Below are 27,172 nucleotides of genomic sequence, written 5' to 3'. Positions count from 1 at the left end.
CTCGTTAGATGAGGAACTTTAACCAAAGTTTTGCACCTGCTGGTGACCTCAGACGCCCTGATATCTGCTCCCAGGAACAAACTGGTGGTGAAATCTGACCTTCAGGAAGGACAAAGTAATGTTAAATTTCAGCAGTTTGCTCTTTCGTGTTCATTTTGAACATATTTTCTGCCTAAAATGCAGAAATATTTTGGCTTGGAGTCCTCACAGGAACAGAAAGTTTTGTCCCTTTAACCATCCGACTCTGGACTTACGTTTGAACGGTGAACTGTGGCGCCACCGTGTGGAAAAACTGCTGAACAGAAACTTTAAATGACTCAGTTTATACTTGCATACATTTATTTAGACTTTCTCAAACATTTTTATTACATTTAAAGGTTAAACTTAATCATAAATCACACTGATAAATTAGGATAACGGATACTGAAATGTCACAAAATGAGACTCTTTTGCTGAATTTCCCAGTAAAATTGAGCATTTCTTCTACTTTTCCTGATTCAAGGCCCGACTCACGATTCAGGGAGTTAATTTCATGCCTCTACACACCTGCACTCACACAGGGGGGGGTTTATGTCTGCAGTTTGTGTCTGAGGCCGCTCAGCTGCTGCATGTCGATGCTGCTGCCGCCGCACACGACCACCACCAGGGGGCCCCGGAGAGGCGGCAGGCGGCCTGAGAGAAGAGTGGAAGCAAAGATGAAACTTCTGCAGATACATTCAAACTAAGTCGCAGATACTCTGTCGCAGACTTTGATTTGGACTCGAGTGAGTTGAGGAATATTCAAACAGGTGATGAAGATGAGTTACCTTCGTCCTGTAATCTGCGTATAAGTCCGCTGTAGACGGCTGCCAACGCCGCTCCGCACGCCATCTCCACCAACACACGCTCCTCATCTACAAAGCAACCAGCAAACATGTAGATTTACTCAGACACTAATGTGTCAGCTGAAAACACACAGAAACGTCCATCTTTAGGTTTAAAGGCACAATGTGCGATTTTTATGTCATTTTGAAGTGTTTTGCATACAAAAAACACCTATACATACCATAAGAGTGTGCAGAAATAATCCTACTGGCATGTCCTAAACAAAGTTTATACGCAGCATAGCTGAGTTTTACTGCAGAATTAGCAGGCTAAACTGATAGCGCCGGACCGGCAGTTTTTCTGGCCAGGAGGTGGCGATATAGAGTAAAATCAACCTCCGTTCAACTCCAGGCAGGAGAAGAAATCGCTGGTCAAAGCGCATTTCCATGGTCTCCATTAGTTGCCTCCATCTGATGAAAGCATTCCCTATATTAACGCGGGCTTGCCCCCTTTTTTTGTCTGATATTCTTTTAGACAAACTTCTTTCGGATTTTCCGCTAGCATCTGCCATCTCGTTAGCCTCTCTGAAGCCACTAGCACCTGCTCTGAGGAGGAGTGAGTGGGGTGGGCCGGCGGGGGCGGGGCCAGCGCCAGACCAGCGATTTCTTCTACTGCCTGGGGTTGAACGGAGGTGATTTTACTCTATATCGCCACCTCATGACATAAAAATCGCACATTGTGCCTTTAAAAAGGTCATTTTTTCCATTTTTACTGTCTCCACTGATACATTTATTCAGTTATTTGATGCTACGGACAACATCCTGTGATTCATCAACCACGATTACCATCTTTAATTCCTTCTCCCATCTATACTTTACATATTTTGTTGAGTTATTAACTTAACACGACAAATAAAATGATCTTAAAGTAAAACTTTTACTTACTTTAGATACTTTGAAAAGACTTTAAATGCACATATTTTACTCAGAATTCAAAGTTGTGGACACTTAAAGGTTAAACCGTGAAAGGTAGCAGAAACTGATGGTATTATCATTTAAAAACAAACCAAAAACGCAGCTGAACCAACAAAAAAAGCGAGGAACACTACTGATGATGGAGCTTGAAGACAGAGCTGCGACCGACTGACGACCAGCGAAAAAGACCGAGGCAGCCGAGGACGTCAGAGCTAACGAGGGACGGAAAATATCTCCTGAGGACACGATTAAACCAGAGAAAAGACCCAGGCTGTGTTCGAAACCGCACACTACATACTTCCATACTACATACTGCATACTCATCGATCAGACAGTATGCATAGCATTTACCCACAATGCATTTCGCTCCTGCCCGAGCCGAAATCAGCCGGCCTGAAGCTGATTTCCCTTAAGCTCTAAACTCTGTAATCTTTAGCAACATTTGAAACATTTTCAGGTGAGAAAGTAGTCGTTTAGATCCCCAACGTGTTGAAAACCTGACAAAATACCGGCTGTTTACAATTTTGTTCCCACGAATTCGGCGCTACTAAAGCTAGCCGCAGTGAGTAACGCACTTATGGTTATTTTCACAAAATAAAATACCCGTTGCCTTTTATCATAGGGAAAGCCATTACCATACAATTGGTGCTTTTGTTTTGAAAACAGGAAGTGAACCTACCCTCGTTGTAGCTAGCTTGAAACTGCCGTTTTGACAGGAAATGACGATCGGCGACGTCACGTTACGTTGCATCTTGGGTAGTTTGAGTATGAGTAGTAACCTCATGATGCATACCCAACATTTCAGAGAATCTAGTATGCATCCGGGAACTTCTCGCTGACTCAAACTTTTTGAGTTATGTTAAGAATGTGGTTACGAACACAGCCAAAGAGACGAGGAAAAAATAGACAAAACAGAGAGTAAATCAAAGAAAAAAGAAATAATGAAACCACAGAAAAGGTTAGAAACCCAAAGTTTAAGGATTAAAAACTGATGTCAACACGCTGCCTGCTGAGGAAGAACAATTAAGATCTTTAACTTCAGTGAAAGTAGCCGTAAATCTGCCACAGATGTAGCTAATAAAACAGGAACAAAGAGCCGTGTCGCCCACATTAACAAACTAACAGAAGGACAGATCAGCAGAATCTGACCCTGGGGTGTAAAAGAGGTCAAACTGCCACGTGGAGGCGTGTTCCTGGGCTGCTGCACGCCACACCTGACTCAGTACGACACTTTTAGAGAGCAAACAAACATCTAAAATGAATGTTTGCAGAATGGGAGCCGTTTCTGTAATCTGCCATTGCAGAAAAACTAAAAAGCTGTAAAAACTGATGTAGCTCATCAATGACATAACCCAGACCTAATAATCCCCCATAGAATATTTCACTTTGCATTGCATATATTGAAAATACAGCAGTTTTAGTGTGTGTTTTTTAACAGAAATTGGTGTTTACCTCATATACACTGGTATTTAAAGGGATAATTTTTTGAAAATAATTGAAAACTTGGTGGTTATGATCAGAACTGAAGTGGAAGAAAAGATTTCTGGGAAAAAAATATTAACATATGGTATTTGGGGGATCATTTTAGAAGGGAACAAAAATGGCCCTTTTCAGAAATTTTTCTTTTTTTTTTTAAATCAGACATAACAACAAAATTAAAAATCCATAAAAATCAATGTTGTTGCTAATCATTGACATATCCCAGACCATAATTATCCCTACTCAATAATTCCACTTTGCATTCCATATTTTGAAAATACTGGCACCTAAAGGCTTCAAATTTGGACTAAAAAGTTCAAATTGGCATCTAAAGGGTTAATTTTTTTGAAAATAATTGAAAACTTGGTGGTTATGATCAGAACTGAAGTGGAATAAAAGATCTATGAAAAAAAATTAATATATGATGTTTTTAGGTCGTTTTAAAAGGGGACAAACTGTCCCTTTTCAGAAATTAAGGAGTTTTTTTTCTACACAATAAAAAATTGCATTGTATATGATGTGTGTTTGAAATTCGAAAAAATAGTCAAAAATGCACAACTGGACCAAATATGATGAGTATCACTATTTCCAGTGTGAAATTAGAGGAGTTCACACCAAGTGGAGAAAAATGTTTCCTATCAGGGATTAAAGGAAACAAACAAACTGACCGAGGAACGTTTGGACGGCGTGCAGAGCCTGCTGGTCGGTCACCAGCTCGGAGACGACCGTCAGCTCGCTGCTCCGGCTGTACTCGAAGGCTTGCTTGCAAACCGTCTTCGCTCCGAGACATTTGGCCTCGCTGTGGGGGGGGGGTCAGACAGACGAGGCCTTCAGCGGACGCGTCGCAGACGTGGAAAACACTGAAACTTATTCAACAGCGTCTAACCTGGTGATGTCATCCAAAGTGACCACCTTCCCGGCCTTCACGGCGGCGTTGAGGCAGTCTGCCCCCACCGTCTCCATGGCGACCACGGGCACGTCCATCCAGCCCAGGTCCTTCAGGCCCTGGACGACGCCACACAGCAGGCCTCCTCCGCCCACCGACAGCAGCACGGCGCCGGGCTTCACGCCCAGAGAGGCCGCCACCTCCGCCATCACGCTGGCGTGGCCTTCCCTGCACATGTGGTCAAAGAATTTACAGCGCTCTAACAGTTTGTTCGTACCATTAGCCCACGTTTCCCCAACTTACCTCCGAAAAAAGGAATAGATATCATTCAGCAAATTCCCACGCACCATAGAGGTCTCAAATAATGTATAATAGCATCACATCACTTAACAAAGTGACACTTGACAGGATCAGAGCAGATTGGGGAGGAGAACTTGGAATAGATATCTCTGATGCAACCTGGGATGGTGCATTATAGAGAGTAAATGGGTCAACCTCATGTGCTCGCCTTGGCTTAATTCAGTTCAAGGTTCTCCATCATATCCATCCGTACAGTAAAGTCAGACTCTCTAAGATCTATACCAGAGATACTCACTGTGCGGCTCCTCAAGCTCTAATCGGCGGCTCGCACTAGCATAGTAGCTTATAACAATATGCTAACGATAACAATATTTTTTTCAAATAACACACAGCGAATACTGCACAGTATTAAGTATTTTTATTAAGTTTGCGTTTTTGTAGTATTAAGTATTTTTATTAAGTATTAATTAAGGCTTAATGGTGTTTCCTAAAGGGGGAAATGTTAAACCTGGCAACGCAGCCCGCTTAAACCACCGTCAAAACTTGACCGCAGAGCACGCTAGCTCCTTTAGCCAGCGCGAGATGCAGGCACAATAGATCGGTTTTTGATTAAAAAAGGACAAAAACCAGCACAAAAACCATGCTCATCCTTAATGTCTCACTATGATTAAAACAACAAACTACAAATACAACATGAAGAAAGTCGAGGACATGCACGCCAGCTTCAGCTCATCCCAGTATTAAGGTAAATATGGTCTTAATTGAACATGTATTGGCTTTGTTGTTAAGAAATATATGTATGTTGGATAACTTTGACCAATGCTCATTCTCTCAAATAAAAAAAAGTAAAAAAAAAAAAAAAAAAGATGCAGCCAGAATTGATCAAAAAATACCACCAGGTGTCAGAGATAATCCATCAGGAAGAAGCGGTAGGAAGTTCCTACCACAGCAGGGGGTGATCGAATGGAGGAACAAAGGTAAGCCCCTCAGTTTCTGCCAGTCGGAGAGCCTCAGCGTTGGCATCGTCCCAAACCTGAGAAGAAGAGACTTAAAGGTTAAAGACTGAAAACTACTAAATAAATAAATAAATATATATATATATATATATATATAAAAAGATGCCTATAAGTATAACTTACCTTCCCTACAATCCTGACAGCAGCTCCCTGATCCTGCAGCCTCTGCACCACCAGCTGAGGCGTAGAGGAGGGAACTATAATCGTGGCGGGAACCCCCATTTTTCTGGCCACATAAGCCGCAGCCATACCTGCATTCCCACCTGTAAAAGAGTCCGGATTAAAGCAAAAAACAAAACTAAAGCAGAGAGAATAAGCTGCGGGATCATGCGGACATCACCTGAAGAGCACACGACTCCTTTGGACTGTGTGACGAGCTGCAATGACACATCAAACAGTCTGATTTCACGGGTCTGAGGGGGTGTTTATGAGCATCGTGAGAGGGTTCGAGGGTTCCCACCTGCTGGCAGAGGTGTCCGATCCCACGGATCTTGAAGGAACCGGAGGGCTGTGAGTTCTCCATCTTCAAATAGACGGAGGTTCCCACCCGCTTGGACATGCCGATGCTCTCCAGCAGAGGTGTGTTCAGGTGGAAATGCTGCGCCATGGTGGAACGAATCTCACTGGATGTCAGAAAAACGTGAGACCGATGAGCTCTGTCCGCCACGAGAGGTCAGAAAAGTCTGTAAAAGTCTGTAAAAGTCTTCTCAGTGTGTCCTCATTTAAAGGGACACCAGATGCTTATCTTTACTGCCTGTTAACTTAAGTAAATCAGTGTTTTTCAGTGTTTCTTAACAACTGTGTGCCAGGCAAAGATACAAGAACAAATAAAGCTGAATAACATAAATGGAATAATTCATTACAGTTTACTCATCATTAAATTTTAGTAGAAACATAGTAAACCCCACCAGACTGATCAGTAGCAGCGTTTATTCCTTAGTTAAAATTATAATACCAGAAAATGCGTACAAACATTGAAACTGGTTATTTTCAGACATTTTTGTCGACTTAAGTTTGTATTTTCTGAAACGTTGAACAGAGTTTGCTTTTTTTTTTTTTAACTTTCTGTGGACATGAAAGTGTTTTACGGAAAGCAACCTCTTTGCTAATATACTATTTCAGCTTAATTTATACAAAAACCAACCGGAGTTTGTGACTCAGTAAACCAAAGTCTGCGGTCTAATATCGGACTATTAGAGCTTATTTTGTATATGTAATAAACGTTGACTTACGTCCGGGTAAAACGTCGTATTGAATGAGCTCCAACCACACAATCACATTATGTTTAAGTAGTAGATATATCCGCTAAATTGAAAGTGTTTCATAGTAAAGTTGTAGCATGTAGCATAAAAGCTAACTCAAGCTAGCAAAACAAAACCACTTCCGGTTGGTAATTTAAAATAAACGTCTGTTTTCACACGGACATTATAATCACCGTACTCATAACTTTACAAATAACGTTATTAATATTTCTAATATTTCGTTATTAATATTAATAATCAAATTGAAGTTACTTCTTTATTTAGATATATTTTTGCTGTATTATGCTAACTCATATTTAATATATATTAAATGTTCAATTCTTATTGAATAAAACCGGATGTTTTAGCTTTTTTAATTTGTTCACAGACTCTGCAAAGATCAGTATTAGTAAAGGACACAAACTTACCTGTTCGGTCTTCTTCTGTCAGTCCAGAGGCTTGAATGAGACTTTTAATTTCCCTCCAAAGTCCACAGTTTATTACCTCACGTGTTTGCTTCATAAAGAGGCTTCCCCCCTCTTTCTTATGGCCGCTTATTGTAATCATTATGTTTTGTTTTAGTGGCATAAAGAGTCACTCAGAGCTGTTTCTACATTTAGCAGTCAAAACATCCTTTGCTTGCTAAATTGGTTTGTTTTGGACCTGAAACCCTGAATGTTTTGGGGTTTTTTGGATTATATTTGAACCTGCAGAGGTGTGTCCAACTCAGCGCCCCCCCCAAAACTTTCCTTCAGGGCCATCCTTTCGTCATAAGAAACATTTCCAAATATCAGAATATTGATTCACGTGTGAATTTTTAAAGAAACACCTGAAATCACTTGGTATTGTGGTTATTTTTTGTCGTTTTAAATTGATTAAGATCTGTTTCTTTAAATAAATGTCAGTGATTTAAAACAGTTTTGGGTTCTGTTAGTCCCACATTTGCAGTGAATCATCTGCATCAATGAATAAAAGAAAAGACTTGTCATGTACATGTTTTTTTTTACTGTAAATGCAGTAAAATCTTACCACTTAAACATGTAATATTTGTTATTTATCCAGTGTTTTGGTTAAGTTGTTGCAGGATAAACTGACATATTCGTTTTGTCTGAATGAGTCACGGACGCAGCTTTCATTCTCTGCAGGGATTATACTTTATTATTATTATTGTACATTAGCTGTATACTTACAGGTTGCATATACACAAAGTAATGGTATGTACTCCTCTCTCGCATCAAACATCCCTCAGCTTTTTGCATCATATTTTACACAGCGCAGGTCCAAGGAAATCATGTTTATGGAGTGCCAAACCCTCCCTGAACACTAGGTGGCAGCACTGACCGAGAGAAACAAAAGAGGCGTGTGACAGTAGTAAAAGAAAACAATACTTTGTTTTAAATTAAACCAAAAGAAAAAGGGAATAAAACAACTCGTAAAACTACTGAAGGAGAAAACTTTTCTCACTCTTCAGCCCCGTAAAAACGTGGAAATGGGGACGAGTTCACTTCTTAAGACACAGTTTAAAGTGGTCAAAAATAAAGAACGAGAAGCAACAGAAGCTGCAAATTTGATCTATTTACCGGCAGATTCAAGCTTTTGGTTCGAGCTATTAATCCGAGTTCATCTCAGCATCTTTAGTCTAAACTGCATCTAACCCTAACCTTTGAGCCATTTTCCCACCTACTTGCTTCCCTCCTTTGCACCTCCTTTCTTTGCACCTCCCTCCTTTGCACCTCCCTCCTTTGCACCTCCTTTCTTTGCACCTCCCTCCTTTGCACCTCCCTCCTTTGCACCTCCTTTCTTTGCACCTCCCTCCTTTGCACCTCCCTCCTTTGCACCTCCTTTCTTTGCACCTCCCTCCTTTGCACCTCCTCCCTTTGCACCTCCCTCCTTTGCACCTCCCTCCTTTGCACCTCCTTCCTTTGCACCTCCTCCCTTTGCACCTCCTCCCTTTGCACCTCCTTCCTTTGCACCTCCGTCCTTTGCACCTCCCTCCTTTGCACCTCCTCCCTTTGCACCTCCTTCCTTTGCACCTCCTTCCTTTGCACCTCCCTCCTTTGCACCTCCTTCCTTTGCACCTCCCTCCTTTGCACCTCCTCCCTTTGCACCTCTTTCCTTTGCACCTCCCTCCTTTGCACCTCCTTCCTTTGCACCTCCGTCCTTTGCACCTCCTTCCTTTGCACCTCCTCCCTTTGCACCTCCTCCCTTTGCACCTCCTTTCTTTGCACCTCCTTCCTTTGCACCTCCTCCCTTTGCACCTCCTCCCTTTGCACCTCCTCCCTTTGCACCTCCTTTCTTTGCACCTCCTTCCTTTGCACCTCCTTTCTCCCATCAACACGGCAGCTGAGGCTCAAACTGAGTCGACATAAACAGGGAATACTCAGACATCCGTAATGGTTCCCAGATGCTTTTTTTATGTCAGCTGGGAACCAAAATATTCCTCTGATGCGACATCAAGCCGCCGCTGACCTCGGCTGCCGCTGCCGCGGTCTTCTGGTTGCACTTCCAACACTTTGTAAACACTTTTGTTTGTTCTCTCCTCACTTTCCTTTCTCCATCTTTCTCTCTCTGCTCTTCTAACCTGTGAATTTGGGCCTTTTTTCTTTCATTTTCAAATGAAAATCGTACAAAAATAAAGTGACGTTTAGTGGTCGGGAGCCTTTTTTTGGAGGATGTGAATTCGAGCCTACAGAGTCCGAGCTCGTGGTTTTATGTTCTATAAAGCAGGTTTGGACTTGAAGCTACAGCTTTTTTTAGCGCTTTTCTTTTATTCAGCACCTCTCATGCTGCTGAACTCTCGTGAAGATGTCGAGCTATGATCACTTGGAAGGAAATCCAGGCGGGTGAAAAGATATTCTGCATCCAAAGAGGAAAAAAACCAGCTCCATCTTCGCCTTTTCTTCTTCTTCTTTTATGGCCCCGTGCTTCTTCTTCTGGTTGTTTCTGAGTGCATGCGCCCTCCTGAGAGTGAGCCTCCTGGTCTGGGCTTCATGCCAGTGAGCGTTGTCTGGGTTTGATCCTCGGATACAGCTGCAGAGAGCAGGACACAGAGGGTCACTACACCGTGTTAACATGGTTCTGAAGGTGTCTGAACATCACCAAGGCTCCGCCTGGAGCCGCTTTCTCTTTCCTTTAACGGACATTTGCACTAAAACATGTTTACTGTTCAGTACCAACTAAAGAAGACACCAAACAACACGTTATCTTCCAGTTTAACTTCATTTACAGATGTGATGATGATCAAAAGGACTTAATGACGCATAAAAACAGTTAACGGGGGGGTCTCTTGTTGGAAAAGAGAAACTTAGTGGGGTCACATGCCCCCGAAAGGATCGGATTATTGGCTAAATTACAATAAGACTGAGTTATTAAGTGCATGTAGACACCTTAAAGGGACAGTTCACCTCTTTTGACATGAAGCTGTATAACATCCCATATCAGCAGCAACATTTCTGAACATCTTCTTACCCCCTGCTGCGTCCTGTGAGCAGAGTTCCAGCCTCGTTTTGGCGTTGATGAAGGTAGTCCGGCTAGTTGGCTGGGGCTTAAAAAATAAAGCGTTTTGCTTCTCAAAACAATATGCGTTCAACAGAGTAATACATTTGCATCACAAAATGGTTCTCCAGGAAAAAGTCAGACCCCACAATCGCTTGGCCCTATTTTCTCTCCCTTCGTATCACTGCCTGCTGCCGACAGCCGCGCCTGTTACGGTGTTTGCTGCTCGGTCTGCGCTTCGGTCTGCACAGCAGGTAGTGATACGAAGGGAGAGAAAATAGGGCCAAGCGATTGTGAGGTCTGACTTTTTCCTGGAGAACCATTTTGTGATGCAAATGTATTACTCTGTTGAACGGAACTCTGCTCACAGGACGCAGCAGGGGGTAAGAAGATGTTCATAAATGATGTTGCTAATATGGGATGTCATACAGCTTCATGTCAAAAGAGGCGAACTATCCCTTTAATCTGACAAGAAATTGGATCGGATCGGATTAAGACCCTGAGATAACTGGGTTGAAAGTCAAACTAAACCTGCTTGTAGACGCTGAAGCACGTGGCGAATTAGACTTTGCGTTCTGCGCATGCTCCAGATGTTTTGCCGGGGTCGTGACCCGGAAGTCAAAGGAAGTCACTCTGTGTCTGTGACCTTCAGGCCTGGATCTCTGTGACCTTCGGGCCTGGATCTCTGTGACCTTCGGGCCTGGATCTCTGTGACCTTCGGGCCTGGATCTCTGTGACCTTCGGGCCTGGATCTCTGTGACCTTCGGGCCTGGATCTCTGTGACCTTCGGGCCTGGATCTCTGTGACCTTTAGGCCTGGATCTCTGTGACCTTCGGACCTGGATCTCTGTGACCTTTAGGCCTGGATCTCTGTGACCTTCGGGCCTGGATCTCTGTGACCTTCAGGCCTGGATCTCTGTGACCTTCAGGCCTGGATCTCTGTGACCTTCAGGCCTGGATCTCTGTGACCTTCGGGCCTGGATCTCGGTGACCTTCGGGCCTGGATCTCTGTGACCTTCAGGCATGGATCTCTGTGACCTTCAGGCCTGGATCTCTGTGACCTTTAGGCCTGGATCTCTGTGACCTTCGGGCCTGGATCTTTGTGACCTTCAGGCCTGGATCTCTGTGACCTTCGGGCCTGGATCTCTGTGACCTTCGGGCCTGGATCTCAGTGACCTTCGAGCCTGGATCTCGGTGACCTTCGGGCCTGGATCTCGGTGACCTTCAGGCCTGGATCTCTGTGACCTTCGGGGCTGGATCTCTGTGACCTTCAGGCATGGATCTCTGTGACCTTCAGGCCTGGATCTCTGTGACCTTTGGGCCTAGATCTCTGTGACCTTCGGGCCTGGATCTCTGTGACCTTCGGGCATGGATCTCGGTGACCTTCGAGCCTGGATCTCGGTGACCTTCGAGCCTGGATCTCGGTGACCTTCGGGCCTGGATCTCTGTGACCTTCGGGCCTGGATCTCGGTGACCTTCGGGCCTGGATCTCGGTGACCTTCGGGCCTGGATCTTTGTGACCTTCAGGCCTGGATCTCTGTGACCTTCGGGCCTGGATCTCTGTGACCTTCGGGCCTGGATCTCTGTGACCTTCGGGCCTGGATCTTTGTGACCTTCAGGCCTGGATCTCTGTGACCTTCGGGCCTGGATCTCTGTGACCTTCGGGCCTGGATCTCAGTGACCTTCGAGCCTGGATCTCGGTGACCTTCGGGCCTGGATCTCGGTGACCTTCAGGCCTGGATCTCTGTGACCTTCGGGGCTGGATCTCTGTGACCTTCAGGCCTGGATTTCCTCAGGCAGCTAAAACAGATCTGATTCTGTTTGAACATCTGATATGTTTTCCATGTTCTGTTGTGCATCACTTTTATCATTTGGTATTCAACCTGATTAATTAATTAATTATTAATTAATAAGTTTTGGGCTGTATTGTGTTACTTATGTTAAAAAGCAGCGTTTTAACCGGTGAAACCGTCGTTGTGCTGCTGTCGGTGGGCCTGAAGTGTCTTTATTTCCTCCCTGTGAGCGTTTACAGGCGAGCGCTGCCGTTTGGTGCGTTTTCTCACCCCCAGCAGGTTTCTGGGTATGTACCCCTCGCGGTCGTTGTGCCGCGCCCACCACCACTCTGTCTCGGTGTCGTCTCGGCGCCGCAGCACGCTGAGGGCGTCGCCCTCGCCGAAGGAGAGCTCATCCGCCTGCTGGGCGGCGTAGTCCCACAGAGCGTAGACCAAACCTTTGTTCATCACACCCAGCTTCTCCTGCACGCCTGCCAGAGACACGCAGCACCGACGTTAGACAGAAACACGCCATCGGGATGCAGAATGCGTTAAACCGAGTGGAGCGCCTGCATAAAACCTACCGTACAGGAACTGGGAACACTGCGTGTAGCCCTCCTCCATCTCTTCGCATTTGTCTGCCGCAGTTTCAACGTCGCTGATGGTCGTGGCGAAGATGGCCGCCCCGGACTCCACCAGCATCTTACAGAGGTGGACGCTGTTGCACGAGGCTGCGCAGTGTAGAGGAGTCCTGCGAGAGAAAGAAGGAACAAAGCGGCTCAGACCAGAAATCACAGCCCCAGTAAACATGAAATCCGTCAAAAAAAAAAAGGATGTAAAAATAAATAAATAAATAAAAATTTAAAAAACATGAAATCCATCATAGAAAAAAAAGGTAAAAAAAATAAAATGAAAAATAAAAATAATTTAAAAAAACATGAAATCCGTCAACGAGCGAACACAGAGCCTCAAAAAATTAATCAAACATCACAAGAGAGCCCAACTGTCAACATATGGATGGACATCACAATGGACATATATAAAATGGAGAGAATAACAGCATTTGTTAATCTTAAACTGGAGCAATTCGCCTCATATTGGGAAAACTGGGTCAACTATGTCACGCCCCATAGGCCTGATTTTATTTTTACAAATCAGTAACTATGCCTTATAAAAAAGGATCACTCCCCCACTCTGTACATAATGTTGTGTTTTTTGTTGTTGTTTGGTTCCATTTTCATCGTTTAGAAATAAAACAAAAATACCACTTTGACATTTAGGAAGGACAAGAGATACAAGAGGTATGCACATGTACCGGATGTGAATGTTTGTTTCTGAATGTCAATAAAAAAAAAAAGTTAAAAATTAAAAAAACAAACAAACAAAAATAAAAAATAAAAAAATTAAAAAATAAAAATGAATCAAACGTGTCAGTTATCGCTGCTGAGCTCAGTCTGGAATACTGCACGCCTCATACTGACCATCCGTCACTGTCGGCGGCGTTCACGTTGACTCCAAAGTCCAGCAGGAACTTCACGATATGGTGATGCCCGGCGCAGACGGCATTGTGAAGAGGAGTTATGCCTTCATCGTTCGGCATGCTGGGGTTTTCCACCTTTAAAGACGGAGATTTTCTGTCATGAATGTCGGCAGCTCAGTATCGGCTGTAGGAGCTATTTATGAGGTTAGTTTTTAGTTTTTTGGTTCTAGTTGTAAATTTAATTAGCTAATTATGAGTAACTTTATTTGATTCATTTCAATGCTTTATTTAGATTAGATTCCTTGTTAGTTATTTGTTTAGAATATTTTTGGTAATTGGGTCACACTGGGCACCTGGAGTCCCAGCATGCACCTGGGTGGGCTGATGTTTTTTTTTTTTACCAGGGAAAAGTAGAGAGCAGCAGGTTTATTTGTTCTTTTGTTTGTTTTATTGTTTTGAAATAAATCATCAGAAAACACGAGAATTCATTTTGGACATTCATCTTATTTTGCCTGCGTTAAACCACATCCCCCATGGTGCATCAGTGGCCTTTTGATTTTGTTTGATTTCAGTTTAATTAGTTTTTTTTAATGGACAAATGGCCACTACATCGGCTTTCAGAAACTGCTGATGCTTAAACCAGAGAGCAGAACACGTGCAAAACGAGCATTTTTCTAACAGGTCTGAAGCTCTGGACTCGTTTCTACCTCCGGGGTGTGATACCGTCAGACTGGGCTTGTTCCACTTATGAAGCATCTCTTTGAAAATATGGAAAGTCAGAAAGAACTTTGGTCCAGTGGGAAAACTAAAGATTTAAGGCTTTGATGTCTCCGTGCTGCTGGAACATTCTCCCCCGACACAGCCGCACAACAAGGATGAATCTCAGCGAAGGTGCTGAAAAACATCAATATCTTCTCGATAATGGCTGATCTGATGAGACAGTCTGCATGTGGGGGGGTTAAAATGTAATTCTGCTGCATTATTAAACGGGTTCTTTCCCCCATTCAGAGTGTGCACCCAAACTGGCAGCATTAAAATATTATTTATTCATTTATTATTTATTAAAGGTGTGTGGTATTTAATCCACACACTTTTAATTAAGTCGATTCCTTAAAGCTCTCCAGCTGCAGCGTTTGAGTTTTAACTGCATCCCTCTACAAATGGTCCAAATGTGGCCAAACCAGAGCCCTGACTTACGTCCTTTCAAATATAAAGGTGGATGAAAACAGTCACATTCAAGCCAGTTAACTTTGGCGTCCCTCAGGGCTCCGTACTCGGCCCACTTAGACTAAGATTGAACTGAATGTGTAAAACCTGTTATAATACCAACGTTTAGTTATTATCACATTGTTTTAGACACTAAGAACTGTCTAAATATTTGAAATCAATTAAAAAGTCTGTGTTGTTTATAACCCGGAAAGTTAAACTCTGTTACTTCTGACTCAAACAGACAGAAAAACACAGTTTACCTCGTATATGATCCTCTGTACCAGATCAAACTCTCCCTCTAATGAAGCATCCAGCAGCAGAGCCAGAGGGTTGAACTTGACTCTCAGGCCGTGGCCCGTGCGCTCTGATGACGGCTTCTTCAGGTTGGTTCGCTTCGCCTGCAGAGACAAACCGAAAGGGTCAGCGGGTAAATATCTGAGGGTAAATATTAGGGCTGGGCGCGTTAACTCGTTATTATCGCGTTAACTTGTTAATTATTTAACGCAGATAAAATATTTTATCGCGCATTAACGCAGGTTTTATATTGTAAAAGTCTGTTGAATGCATCACATTCACACAGTTACAGCAAACACCACGAAGCATGGAGGAATAAAATAAAGATAAACTAGCAGGTAACATCACCACTACAGGTGAGAAGCTCACGGAGCTAACCGGCGCTACTTCCTGTTTTACTTGTTTCAACATGAAAGCACGTATTTCAAAATAAATTTTAAAAAACAACTCCTGCATTTACAGCCAAGTTGAATTGTCTTCTCAGCGTAGTAGTTCCAGTCTAAAATATCACTTAAAGGCAAAACACACAACTGATAGCAGCAAGTCATTCAAGGAAACAGACAGTGGAGCGAGGCTTCTACATAAAAACTACAGAAAGATGCTGATGTTAAAAGTGTGTTTGCACAACAAATGTTATGGCACTTTCATTCATATGGCAGCACATTTAAAATAAAGCTAAATGCTAAAAGCTATACGCTACTTTTGGATTCATTTTGGGATTTTGCGTACAAATGCGATTAATCGTGATTAATCAGGGAAATCATGTGATTAATTAGATTAAACATTTTAATCGTTGCCCAGCCCTAGTAAATATCTGAGGGTAAATATCCCACCCGAGTGCTGCCTTTAATGTGAGTACTCAGTGTTTTTGTGTACCTTGGGCAGTGAAGGCGGGGCAGGAGGCGATGGAGAAGGGGAGGCGTGGCCTGCTGAGTTCTTGGCAGGACTGGATCCTCTGTGGTTGTTGTTGTTCTGGTCCTCTGGCCTCTCAGGTGCAGGTGACGGGCTCTGCTGGGCTGGCGGAGATCCATTTTTGCTACTTTCTGCCGTTGCCGAGGTCTCTTTGGACGTTTCTGTTGTAACCGAGGGAGGAGACACCCGGCGGGGGTCCGACTTCAGGCTCTGACCTTCAGCCTCCGCCGCTTCCACGCCGACGCGCTTGTCGCCAGGTTCTACGTTCCCATTGGCTGAATGGATGTTGTCCATGTCTCCCAAAAGGCAGTCAGGCTGGTAGAAGGTGTTGCCTGGAACAAAGGGGGCGAACTTAAATGACTGCATCATCATTTTAAGCTAACCGGACTTAAAATATCCTATATTTACCTGAACTGCCCTCCATGCCTCCTGCCAACGTGTTGAACCTGAAAGTAAAAACAAAAATGAGCTTCTGAGAAACGGCTCCATGCACATATCCTCACATATAAAGCTCTGAATGACCGAGCTCCATCACATCTTAAAACAGAGCCTTCAGTTATCAGGCCCCTCTCTGTGGAACCAGCTGCCAGTTTGGGAGGCAGAGCCTTCAGTTATCAGGCCCCTCTCTGTGGAACCAGCTGCCAGTTTGGGAGGCAGAGCCTTCAGTTATCAGGCCCCTCTCTGACGAACCAGCTGCCAGTTTGGGAGGCAGAGCCTTCAGTTATCAGGCCCCTCTCTGTGGAACCAGCTGCCAGTTTGGGAGGCAGAGCCTTCAGTTATCAAGCTCCTCTCTGACGAACCAGCTGCCAGTTTGGGAGGCAGAGCCTTCAGTTATCAGGCCCCTCTCTGTGGAACCAGCTGCCAGTTTGGGAGGCAGAGCCTTCAGTTATCAGGCCCCTCTCTGTGGAACCAGCTGCCAGTTTGGGAGGCAGAGCCTTCAGTTATCAGGCCCCTCTCTGTGGGACCAGCTGCCAGTTTGGGAGGCAGAGCCTTCAGTTATCAGGCCCCTCTCTGTGGGACCAGCTGCCAGTTTGGGAGCCAGAGCCTTCAGTTATCAGGCCCCTCTCTGACGAACCAGCTGCCAGTTTGGCTTCAGGAAGCAGACACCCTCTCTACCTTTAAGACCAGGCTTAAAACTTTCCTTTCTGATAAAGCTTATAGTTAGGGATGGCTCAGCTGACCTTGAAACATCCCATAGTAAAGCTGCTATAGGCCCAGACTTCTGTGCTGATTGGATTATGATTGTATTGGAATTAATTGGCCACGACAGTTTACAAATGAACTTAATTCAGCTTTTTTCTCAGCTCAATGATTTGTTTCTCTGTTTTCAGCGTCACTGACCTCTGGTACAGCAGTTTCTGGATGTTCGGCCCCTGGGGGCCCTCAGGTTCGGTGATGGAGCTCCGCTTCTTCAGCGGTCGGGGCGCGTTGCTGAGGCGCCGGCGCAGAACTTCCAGGTCAGCGTCACTCTGGTATCGCAGCTGAGAATGAGCTGTGGGGATTCAGGATGTTTACAGAGTCTGAGATGCAGGTTTTTCTCTCCGGTCGCCTTCAGACTGTGAACTTCTGTAGATTTACTGCTGACTTCTGTAGATTTAATGTTAACTTCTGTAGATTTACTGTTAACTTCTGTAGATTTACTGTTAACTTCTGTAGATTTACTGCTGACTTCTGTAGATTTACTGTTAACTTCTGTAGATTTACTGTTAACTTCTGTAGATTTACTGTTAACTTCTGTAGATTTACTGTTAACTTCTGTAGATTTACTGTTAACTTCTGTAGATTTACTGTTAACTTCTGTAGATTTACTGTTAACTTCTGTAGATTTACTGCTGACTTCTGTAGATTTACTGTTAACTTCTGTAGATTTACTGTTAACTTCTGTAGATTTACTGTTAACTTCTGTAGATTTACTGTTAACTTCTGTAGATTTAATGTTAACTTCTGTAGATTTAATGTTGACTTCTGTAGATTTACTGTTAACTTCTGTAGATTTACTGTTTAAACAGCCAGAAAGATCCATTCATCTTTACAGCTCTATTACTTTTATTCATCTTTGCGACTGGTTTCTTGTTGTCGATGTGGTTTTATTTTTGTTTTTTATTCTGCATATCTGAGCTGGTTTTCTGAATAATAATAAAAATGAATCTGAAGTATGTGAACCACCCATTTTGTTGTTTTTAATTTGCTTTATTACAAACTTCACTCACTGTTTATGTTCTGTTTGGAGCCAAAACGTAATTTTCTGAAGTGCTTTGCAACACATCAGAGCATTAATAACATCTTTCATGAAGAATTTAAACACTTTTATGGTTTAAAATACATATTAACTCTCTGGTTATCTCCATTTGAATTGTGTTCTCAGTCGTTTAAGCTGCTGCTTTAAGTTAATATCACATATTATAAAGCAAAGCAGGCATCACATTTATTTGTGGAGACCACTTTAATCCTCTGGTACCTACCCACGGGGGTGAGCTTAGTGGGACTTAGAGGACGAGGGATGTTGTCTACGCTCGGCGGAGGAAGGATTTGCCCATCACTGCTTTCTCCTCCTCCTCCTTTTCCTCCATCTTTATCCGTAACATCCTCCCCTGCCGTCTTCATTCCTCCTTGGAGGAAAGGGACGGGGGAAGGAGAAGAAGAGGAGGTGGGGAGGATGGGTTTACCGTAAACTGCGAGAGAAAAAAGGCATTTATAGTTAGTTTGGTCTCTATGACCCGATTAAAACAATGAATAATCAGAAATAAACAGCATGTAGACCAGAACTACATTTCCGACCTGCTTTGACGGCAGTCCTGTTGCTGAGAGATCCGTAGTTCTTGGCCTGAGGCTGTTGGAGGTACATGCTGTAGATGGAGCTGCTGTTCATTGTGGCGGGGCCTTTTCTGGGGGACTGTGGCCTGGACGGGTGGTCCGGGACGTAGGGGCGCACGGCCACCGCCGGAGGGGGGTCTGTGCGCTCCGTTTGTGGGGACAGAGGGGAGGGCTGGGCGGAGGTGGCAGAACCTAACGCCAGAGACAGAAACGATGACACGGTTATTTTTAATACAAATTTATTATATTATTTACAAATCCCAGAACGGTTCAGGCCCAGAATGCATCTGGGATCTGTTCAGAGAATATAAACCCAGCAGAGCTCTTAGATCCAAGGACTCAGGTCAGCTGGTCCAGTCCAGAGTCCAGACTAAACATGGAGAAGCAGCATTTAGCTGTTATGCTGCAAACAAGTGGAACAAACTGCCAGTGGAGATTAAACTTTCACCAAATGGAGACATTTTTAAATCCAGGTTAAAAACATTTCTGTTCTCATGAATCTGAGCGAGTGGCCATGACTTGTGGAGTCCCCCAGGGGTCAATTCTTGGACCTCTTCTGTTTAACTTGTATATGCTCCCTTTGGGTCAGATATTACAGAACTTTAACATCAATTATCACAGTTATGCAGACGATACACAACTTTATGTTGTTGTTTCTCTATTATTATGTTTCTCTTTGAAGCACTTTGAATTGTTTTGTACATGAAATGTGCTATAAAAATACATTTGATTTGATTTTATTTATTTTAAAAAGGTCAGCTTTCATTTCATCTGATCAGAGAGAATAAATCGAGCAAAAACTTCACCTTGGGTTGAATTAGGAGGCATAGAAATACGCTGCTGTATCTGCTGTGAAGTGGAGGATGCTGAGGAGGTGGCGCTGGTGGTGTTGGATCGGGGCCAGCCGAGGGTACCAGGGGCAGAACGGGGCAGCGAGCTTGTGGCGCAGTGATGCCCCGCCGCCTGGTGGTTGGCGCTGGGGTAGGTGCCATAACCAGAGGGAAGCTGCTGGAAAGGAGACATAATCAGATGTTTGCACCAAAACCTCCATGAGGGCACTCAAATGAGATTTTGTGGAATATCTTAAAATGACATAATCCCTTCTTCCTGTTCCTGGGAGCAGATATCAGGGCGTCTGAAGTCACCAGCAGGTGTAAAACTCCTAAATCATTAGTTCCTCATCTAACGAGCAGTTCTGATTTTCATTTCTAAAGTACGTCACTCCTTAAGTTGGCTCCGCCTCCTCTGCTAAGCCCCGCCTACTCCCATCCCCCCTGCTGGACGGATGAAGCCAGCTTCTGGTGGAAATGTTCTGCTGTCAGCTGCCCTGAGGAGCATGCATCTTCCATCCAGCAGCAGCCTCAGAGGATATCAGAGCCCAGTGGATAAACTCTATCTGAGGCTAATGTTCCAGCAGAGTTAGCTAAAGACTGTGGATGTGCAGCAGCCACTTTTCATCCCACTGTTTTAACAACTTGGTCCAGTTCAACGCTGGACTGAAGAAGCTGAGCCACAAAGAGGGATCAGTTCCAACTCTGAGCCTGAACTTCAGAGCAGGGAAATGGAAGCATCTGAGAAATAACTCCTCATGGTTTATTTATTGATTTATTTTCTCCTTTAGCAGCAGCTAACGCTAACAGCTTAGCTAATGAAGGTGACGTACACCAGCTTCTGAGGAGTTATTGCTGTTATTTTCTCCTTTAGCAGCAGCTAACGCTAACAGCTTAGCTAATGAAGGTGACATACACCAGCTTCTAAGGAGTTATTGCTGTTATTTTCTCCTTTAGCAGCAGCTAACGCTAACAGCTTAGCTAATAAAGATGAGGTACACCAGCCTCTAAGGAGTTATTGCTGCTCCTTTCTGAAAGATGAACATTATTGTTCCCACATTACTTTGTTAGCTGAAGCTTTCTAGCTGAACGGTTCCGTTCTGTAACTCATCAACCTGCAGCTGTGTGGATAAGGTGTGTTTCCAACACAACACCGGTCCTCTCCTCACTCTCGGTGTGCTAACGCTACATTATCTGCATGTTTCTGATAACGATGTTATCTCTGAGTACAACTGTTTAATGAGGTTAATATATCCAAAGTGTTTAAACGCAGTAATTAACGGTACACATGCATTACTACGAGTTACGCTGTGTACATCTCCGGCTTGGTCCATCACTGTTGATGAGAAAGCTTTGTTTGCTAGCATCTTCTGCTAGCTTACAGCTACACTGCTAAACTATTAGCTGCTGATGTCACCAAAAGGGTGAAAATATCATGTTTTCAGGAAAATTGTCAAAACAAGTTAAAGGTAGGGTAGGAGATCTTGGATTTTGAGTCCAGCGAAGCTGCATTTTGAAAATACACCGGTAAAAAGTCCCAACCCTTTTCTTCACTTTCCCCCCGAAGGCACGCCTCTAGAGTACATGAACGCGCACGAGCACGAAGGTGCATGAGCGCTGTTCTGACAGCAAGCATCGATCGTTGCCATATTTAGTATTTAGTATTTAGTTTATGCTAACTATACGTTTAATAATGCTAGGTGCTAGCCAAGCTGGCTCTAGTTTAGCTTCCTGCCAAGCTTCTGGACGCGTAATTCGTTCACGGAGCAGGGTACGTGCACAGGGGGAAGGAGGGGGAGGGAGGAGCAGATTGCAGTTTGATAGACGGCATCAGAATCCAATCATTGTGAACGGTCCGTTCACAATGATTGGATACTGTTTTTCCTAGATTGTACGTTCTAGAGGCCACTAAAACTTTTCATATTTGTGTCAAAACTTTTAATTAATTGGTTGCAATGGGGGTGTGAAGAGTATTTCAAGCAATATGTAAAAAAATGTTCCAGAAAAAGAACCCCTACCCCGCCTTTAAGACAGAGAGCCACTGTGTTTAAACCAACAGATAATTGGACCAAAGCCCATCTCATACAACTCAATAAGAACTCATAAAATTGTGTCAAATTCTGAAAGATAACATAATACGTAATGAAGATATCCAAGGCACTCTTCTTCTTTATAAAAAGCAAGATAACATAATACGTCACCTTTAATGTTGCCATAACATCACGTCCGTACATGAATACATTCAGAGTTTAGAGAAGTAGCATTAATATAGACAAAGTACCTGTTCTGGGCTGCTGGTTCTCCAGTCGGGTACGTTCTTCCCGATGCTCGACCATGACGCTTCATTAGCTGAGCAGAGACGGAGAGGAGAAAGAGGGAAGGGTGACGAGAAGGGAGGTTAACACGGGAAGCCAATTAGGGAGAGTCAGACCAACACAAATTAAAGGAGGAATGACAAAGCACCATGAATTTTTAAGCAGGTGAGAACAGGAACAAGTTGAAACATAGTTAGTAGTTAAAGGGAATGAAGACAGAACTACATCATGACATGTGGACACTCATACTATACATTAGCTGCTATTTGTAGCGCTCTGTCATAGGATACACACAGCTCAGCAAAACAAATATAAGAGCATATCATTACCCACACATCGTAAAAACAGTGCAGGCCGAGCTGTGAATGACAGGGTTGGTTCATCACCTCTTACTCCACTTATTTTTAATTCGAACTGACACATCTGGCCCTCAGATGTGAAGCCTCAACGCAGCGAATACTGTGATGTAATAAGACGAGCGCTGAAATGCTTAACAACGGCTTTACATGGCTGCCGACAGCAGCACAGAAGTCCTGAGCTCAGTGCTACAAGTTATGAGACGTTGGGCTGCAGATAATGAAATAGGGAACTTTCATAGTAGATCATAACTTCACTTGGTAAGTAAAACATTATTTGTACATATTTAATTTTCTAGATAAATACCACAGAGTGCTTCGCAACAAAATGAAAACTAAAGTTAACCAAGTTTAGAGAGTCCACAGATCTTGGGCCCTGATCACATGACCTCGGGCTCTGATAACATGACCTCGGGCCCTGATAACATGACCTCGGGCCCTGATCACATGACCTCGGGCTCTGATAACATGACCTCGGGCCCTGATAACATGACCTCGGGCCCTGATCACATGATCTCGGGCCCTGATCACATGACCTCGGGCTCTGATAACATGACCTCGGGCCCTGATCACATGACCTCGGGCCCTGATCACATGACCTCGGGCCCTGATCACATGACCTCGGGCTCTGATAACATGACCTCGGGCCCTGATAACATGACCTCGGGCCCTGATCACATGACCTCGGGCTCTGATAACATGACCTCGGGCCCTGATAACATGACCTCGGCTCTGATCACATGACCTCGGGCCCTGATAACATGACCTCGGGCCCTGATAACATGACCTCGGCTCTGATCACATGACCTCGGGCCCTGATAACATGACCTCGGGCCCTGATAACATGACCTCGGGCCCTGATCACATGACCTCGGGCTCTGATCACATGACCTCGGGCTCTGATAACATGACCTCGGGCTCTGATAACATGACCTCGGGCCCTGATCACATGACCTCGGGCTCTGATAACATGACCTCGGGCCCTGATAACGTGACCTCGGGCTCTGATCACGTGACCTCGGGCGCTGATAACGTGACCTCGGGCCCTGATAACGTGACCTCGGGCTCTGATCACGTGACCTCGGGCGCTGATAACGTGACCTCGGGCCCTGATAACGTGACCTCGGGCCCTGATAACGTGACCTCGGGCCCTGATAACATGACCTCGGGCTCTGATCACGTGACCTCGGCCCTGATCACGTGACCTCGGGCCCTGATAACGTGACCTCGGGCTCTGATCACATGACCTCGGGCTCTGATCACATGACCTCGGGCCCTGATAACATGACCTCGGGCCCTGATCACATGACCTCGGGCCCTGATAACATGACCTCGGGCGCTGATCACATGACCTCGGGCCCTGATAACATGACCTCGGGCCCTGATAACATGACCTCGGCCCTGATCACGTGACCTCGGGCCCTGATAACATGACCTCGGGCTCTGATCACATGACCTCGGGCCCTGATAACGTGACCTCGGGCCCTGATAACATGACCTCGGGCCCTGATCACATGACCTCGGGCCCTGATAACGTGACCTCGGGCCCTGATAACATGACCTCGGGCTCTGATCACGTGACCTCGGCCCTGATCACGTGACCTCGGGCCCTGATAACGTGACCTCGGGCTCTGATCACATGACCTCGGGCTCTGATCACATGACCTCGGGCCCTGATAACATGACCTCGGGCCCTGATCACATGACCTCGGGCCCTGATAACATGACCTCGGGCGCTGATCACATGACCTCGGGCCCTGATAACATGACCTCGGGCCCTGACAACATGACCTCGGCCCTGATCACGTGACCTCGGGCCCTGATAACATGACCTCGGGCTCTGATAACATGACCTCGGGCACTGATCACATGACCTCGGGCCCTGATAACATGACCTCGGGCGCTGATCACATGACCTCGGGCTCTGATCACATGACCTCGGGCTCTGATCACATGACCTCGGGCTCTGATCACATGACCTCGGGCTCTGATCACATGACCTCGGGCCCTGATCACATGACCTCGGGCTCTGATCACATGACCTCGGGCCCTGATAACATGACCTCGGGCTCTGATCACATGACCTCGGGTCCTGATCACATGACCTCGGGCCCTGATAACATGACCTCGGGCCCTGATAACATGACCTCGGGCCCTGATAACATGACCTCGGGCTCTGATCACATGACCTCGGGCCCTGATAACATGACCTCGGGCTCTGATCACATGACCTCGGGCTCTGATCACATGACCTCGGGCCCTGATAACATGACCTCGGGCCCTGATAACATGACCTCGGGCCCTGATAACATGACCTCGGGCTCTGATCACATGACCTCGGGTCCTGATCACATGACCTCGGGCCCTGATAACATGACCTCGGGCTCTGATCACATGACCTCGGGCCCTGATAACATGACCTCGGGCTCTGATCACATGACCTCGGGTCCTGATCACATGACCTCGGGCCCTGATAACATGACCTCGGGCTCTGATCACATGACCTCGGGCTCTGATCACATGACCTCGGGCCCTGATCACATGACCTCGGGCTCTGATCACATGACCTCGGGCCCTGATCACATGACCTCGGGCTCTGATCACATGACCTCGGGCCCTGATCACATGACCTTGGGCTCTGATCACATGACCTCGGGCCCTGATAACATGACCTCGGGCCCTGATAACGTGACCTCGGGCCCTGATCACGTGACCTCGGGCTCTGATAACGTGACCTCGGGCCCTGATAACGTGACCTCGGGCCCTGATCACATGACCTTGGGCTCTGATCACATGACCTCGGGCCCTGATAACATGACCTCGGGCCCTGATCACATGACCTCGGGCTCTGATCACATGACCTCGGGCTCTGATCACATGACCTCGGGCTCTGATCACATGACCTCGGGCGCTGATAACATGACCTCGGGCTCTGATCACATGACCTCGGGCACTGATCACATGACCTCGGGCTCTGATCACATGACCTCGGGCCCTGATAACATGACCTCGGGCCCTGATCACATGACCTCGGGCCCTGATCACATGACCTCGGGCCCTGATCACATGACCTCGGGCCCTGATCACGTGACCTCGGGCTCTGATAACGTGACCTCGGGCCCTGATAACGTGACCTCGGGCCCTGATCACGTGACCTCGGGCCCTGATAACGTGACCTCGGGCCCTGATAACGTGACCTCGGGCCCTGATCACGTGACCTCGGGCGCTGATCACGTGACCTCGGGCGCTGATAACGTGACCTCGGGCCCTGATAACGTGACCTCGGGCCCTGATCACATGACCTCGGGCTCTGATCACATGACCTCGGGCTCTGATCACATGACCTCGGCCCTGATCACGTGACCTCGGGCTCTGATCACGTGACCTCGGGCGCTGATAACGTGACCTCGGGCCCTGATAACGTGACCTCGGGCCCTGATCACATGACCTCGGGCTCTGATCACATGACCTCGGGCTCTGATCACATGACCTCGGGCACTGATCACATGACCTCGGGCTCTGATCACATGACCTCGGGCTCTGATCACATGACCTCGGGCACTGATCACATGACCTCGGGCTCTGATCACATGACCTCGGGCCCTGATCACATGACCTCGGGCCCTGATCACATGACCTCGGGCACTGATCACATGACCTCGGGCTCTGATCACATGACCTCGGGCTCTGATAACATGACCTCGGGCGCTGATCACATGACCTCGGGCTCTGATCAAATGACCTCGGGCGCTGATCACATGACCTCGGGCTCTGATAACATGACCTCGGGCTCTGATCACATGACCTCGGGCCCTGATCACATGACCTCGGGCGCTGATCACATGACCTCGGGCGCTGATAACATGACCTCGGGCACTGATCACATGACCTCGGGCCCTGATAACATGACCACAATGGGACTGAACCAAAAACAAGAGCCAAGGAGGAAGCTTTATTACCAGATAAAGTTGTAGGTGAAGACAGAAAAAAGTCAAACTTCACAGAGTTACATAGACACCTGGCACAGTAGGCTCACAGGACGGATCAGTCACTCAGTCGCGTCCGTCGACATGTGAAGGTGAAGGTTTAGCTGAGAGTTTAACCACCTTAACTCACCTCCCAATTAAAAGGAAACAGCCTTGTGAGAAAGTCTGGTGATCACCTAAGTCTTCTACAGTCTCACTGCAAAAAGGGCAACAAAATAAAGCTTCGGCAGTGTTATTCACGCTCGTGTTGCCACAGTAGGCCGATTCCATCAACAAAAAGTCAGTTTAGACCAGAGATACTCATTGTGCGGCTCATCAAGCTCTAATTGGTGGCTCGCACTCTCATAGTAGTATTAGTAGTGGTATAGTAGTATTAATTAAGGCTTAAAGGTGTTTCCTAAAGGGGGAACTGTTAAACCTGGCAACGCAGCCCGCTTAAACCACCTCACACCTGACCGCAGAGCACGCTAGCTCCTTTAGCCGGCGCGATGCAGGCACAATGGATCAGTTTTTAATTAAAAGAGGGCAAAAACCAGCACAAAAACCAAACGAAAATCAGCATGAAGACGCCAGAGAGGGGACGAGCATGCAAACGTCAGGTGTACCGCGAGATGCAGGCACAATGGATCGGTTTTTAATTAAAAAAGGGCATAAAAAGCTTTTGGGGTACGATCTCACAGGAACTGAGTGGCATCTTTCAAGCAAAGGTGAGGAGGGACCCTGGCCTCTTCATCCTCGGCGACTCTAACCCGTTTGAAGTTCAAACTATGCGACAAATTACTTCTATTGGCCAGAAAATGTATTTTAATTAACTGGATCAATGTTAAAACGCCTACTGTCACCTTATGGTATGGGGAAATATTCCGGGTCCTCCCCCATGAAAGACTTAGTGCAGTTTGAAGGGTAATGAGAGGTACTTTAATGAAATGTGGGCTCCTCTGCTCAACTATCTACCTGACGAGTTGACTCAGTTCGTGATGAGGGGCCAGTCTTCCTCACAGTGGCCACAC

General features: G+C 45.7%; 2 protein-coding genes across 9 annotated transcripts in view; both read right to left on the bottom strand.

The window, feature by feature from the left end:
* Window positions 1-333: 333 nt before the first annotated feature.
* On the bottom strand, window positions 334-6,823 carry sdsl (serine dehydratase-like). The gene is made up of 9 exons (XM_075447736.1): window positions 6,692-6,823; window positions 5,920-6,082; window positions 5,800-5,836; window positions 5,583-5,722; window positions 5,388-5,476; window positions 4,144-4,371; window positions 3,926-4,056; window positions 807-893; window positions 334-672 (listed from the first exon to the last, which is right to left on the bottom strand). The coding sequence occupies exons 2-9, from the start codon at window positions 6,064-6,066 to the stop codon at window positions 569-571; spliced, it is 963 nt and encodes a 320-aa protein (XP_075303851.1). The 5' UTR covers window positions 6,067-6,082; window positions 6,692-6,823; the 3' UTR covers window positions 334-568.
* Window positions 6,824-7,830: 1,007 nt separating this feature from the next.
* Window positions 7,831-27,172, bottom strand: part of LOC142402499 (apoptosis-stimulating of p53 protein 1-like) — a 51,936-nt gene continuing 32,594 nt past the window's right edge. For 3 of the 8 annotated variants that reach the window (XM_075488027.1, XM_075488031.1, XM_075488029.1), the window contains 12 exons: window positions 21,787-21,854; window positions 19,482-19,683; window positions 18,640-18,867; window positions 18,324-18,533; window positions 17,203-17,353; window positions 16,270-16,307; window positions 15,826-16,193; window positions 14,916-15,053; window positions 13,448-13,581; window positions 12,551-12,717; window positions 12,258-12,457; window positions 8,965-9,730 (listed from right to left, as the gene is read on the bottom strand). In XM_075488027.1, the coding sequence (XP_075344142.1) occupies window positions 9,689-9,730; window positions 12,258-12,457; window positions 12,551-12,717; window positions 13,448-13,581; window positions 14,916-15,053; window positions 15,826-16,193; window positions 16,270-16,307; window positions 17,203-17,353; window positions 18,324-18,533; window positions 18,640-18,867; window positions 19,482-19,683; window positions 21,787-21,854 (1,946 nt within the window). In that variant the 3' untranslated portion in view covers window positions 8,965-9,688. The other 5 variants (XM_075488028.1, XM_075488030.1, XR_012773379.1 and 2 more) reach the window with 4 other exon arrangements.

This window comes from Odontesthes bonariensis, chromosome 17 (genome assembly GCF_027942865.1).
Source record: "Odontesthes bonariensis isolate fOdoBon6 chromosome 17, fOdoBon6.hap1, whole genome shotgun sequence".
Lineage (NCBI taxonomy): Eukaryota > Metazoa > Chordata > Actinopteri > Atheriniformes > Atherinopsidae > Odontesthes > Odontesthes bonariensis.
The sequence above is the reverse complement of the archived record's forward strand: the minus strand, read 5'-3'. Positions and strand labels throughout refer to the sequence as shown.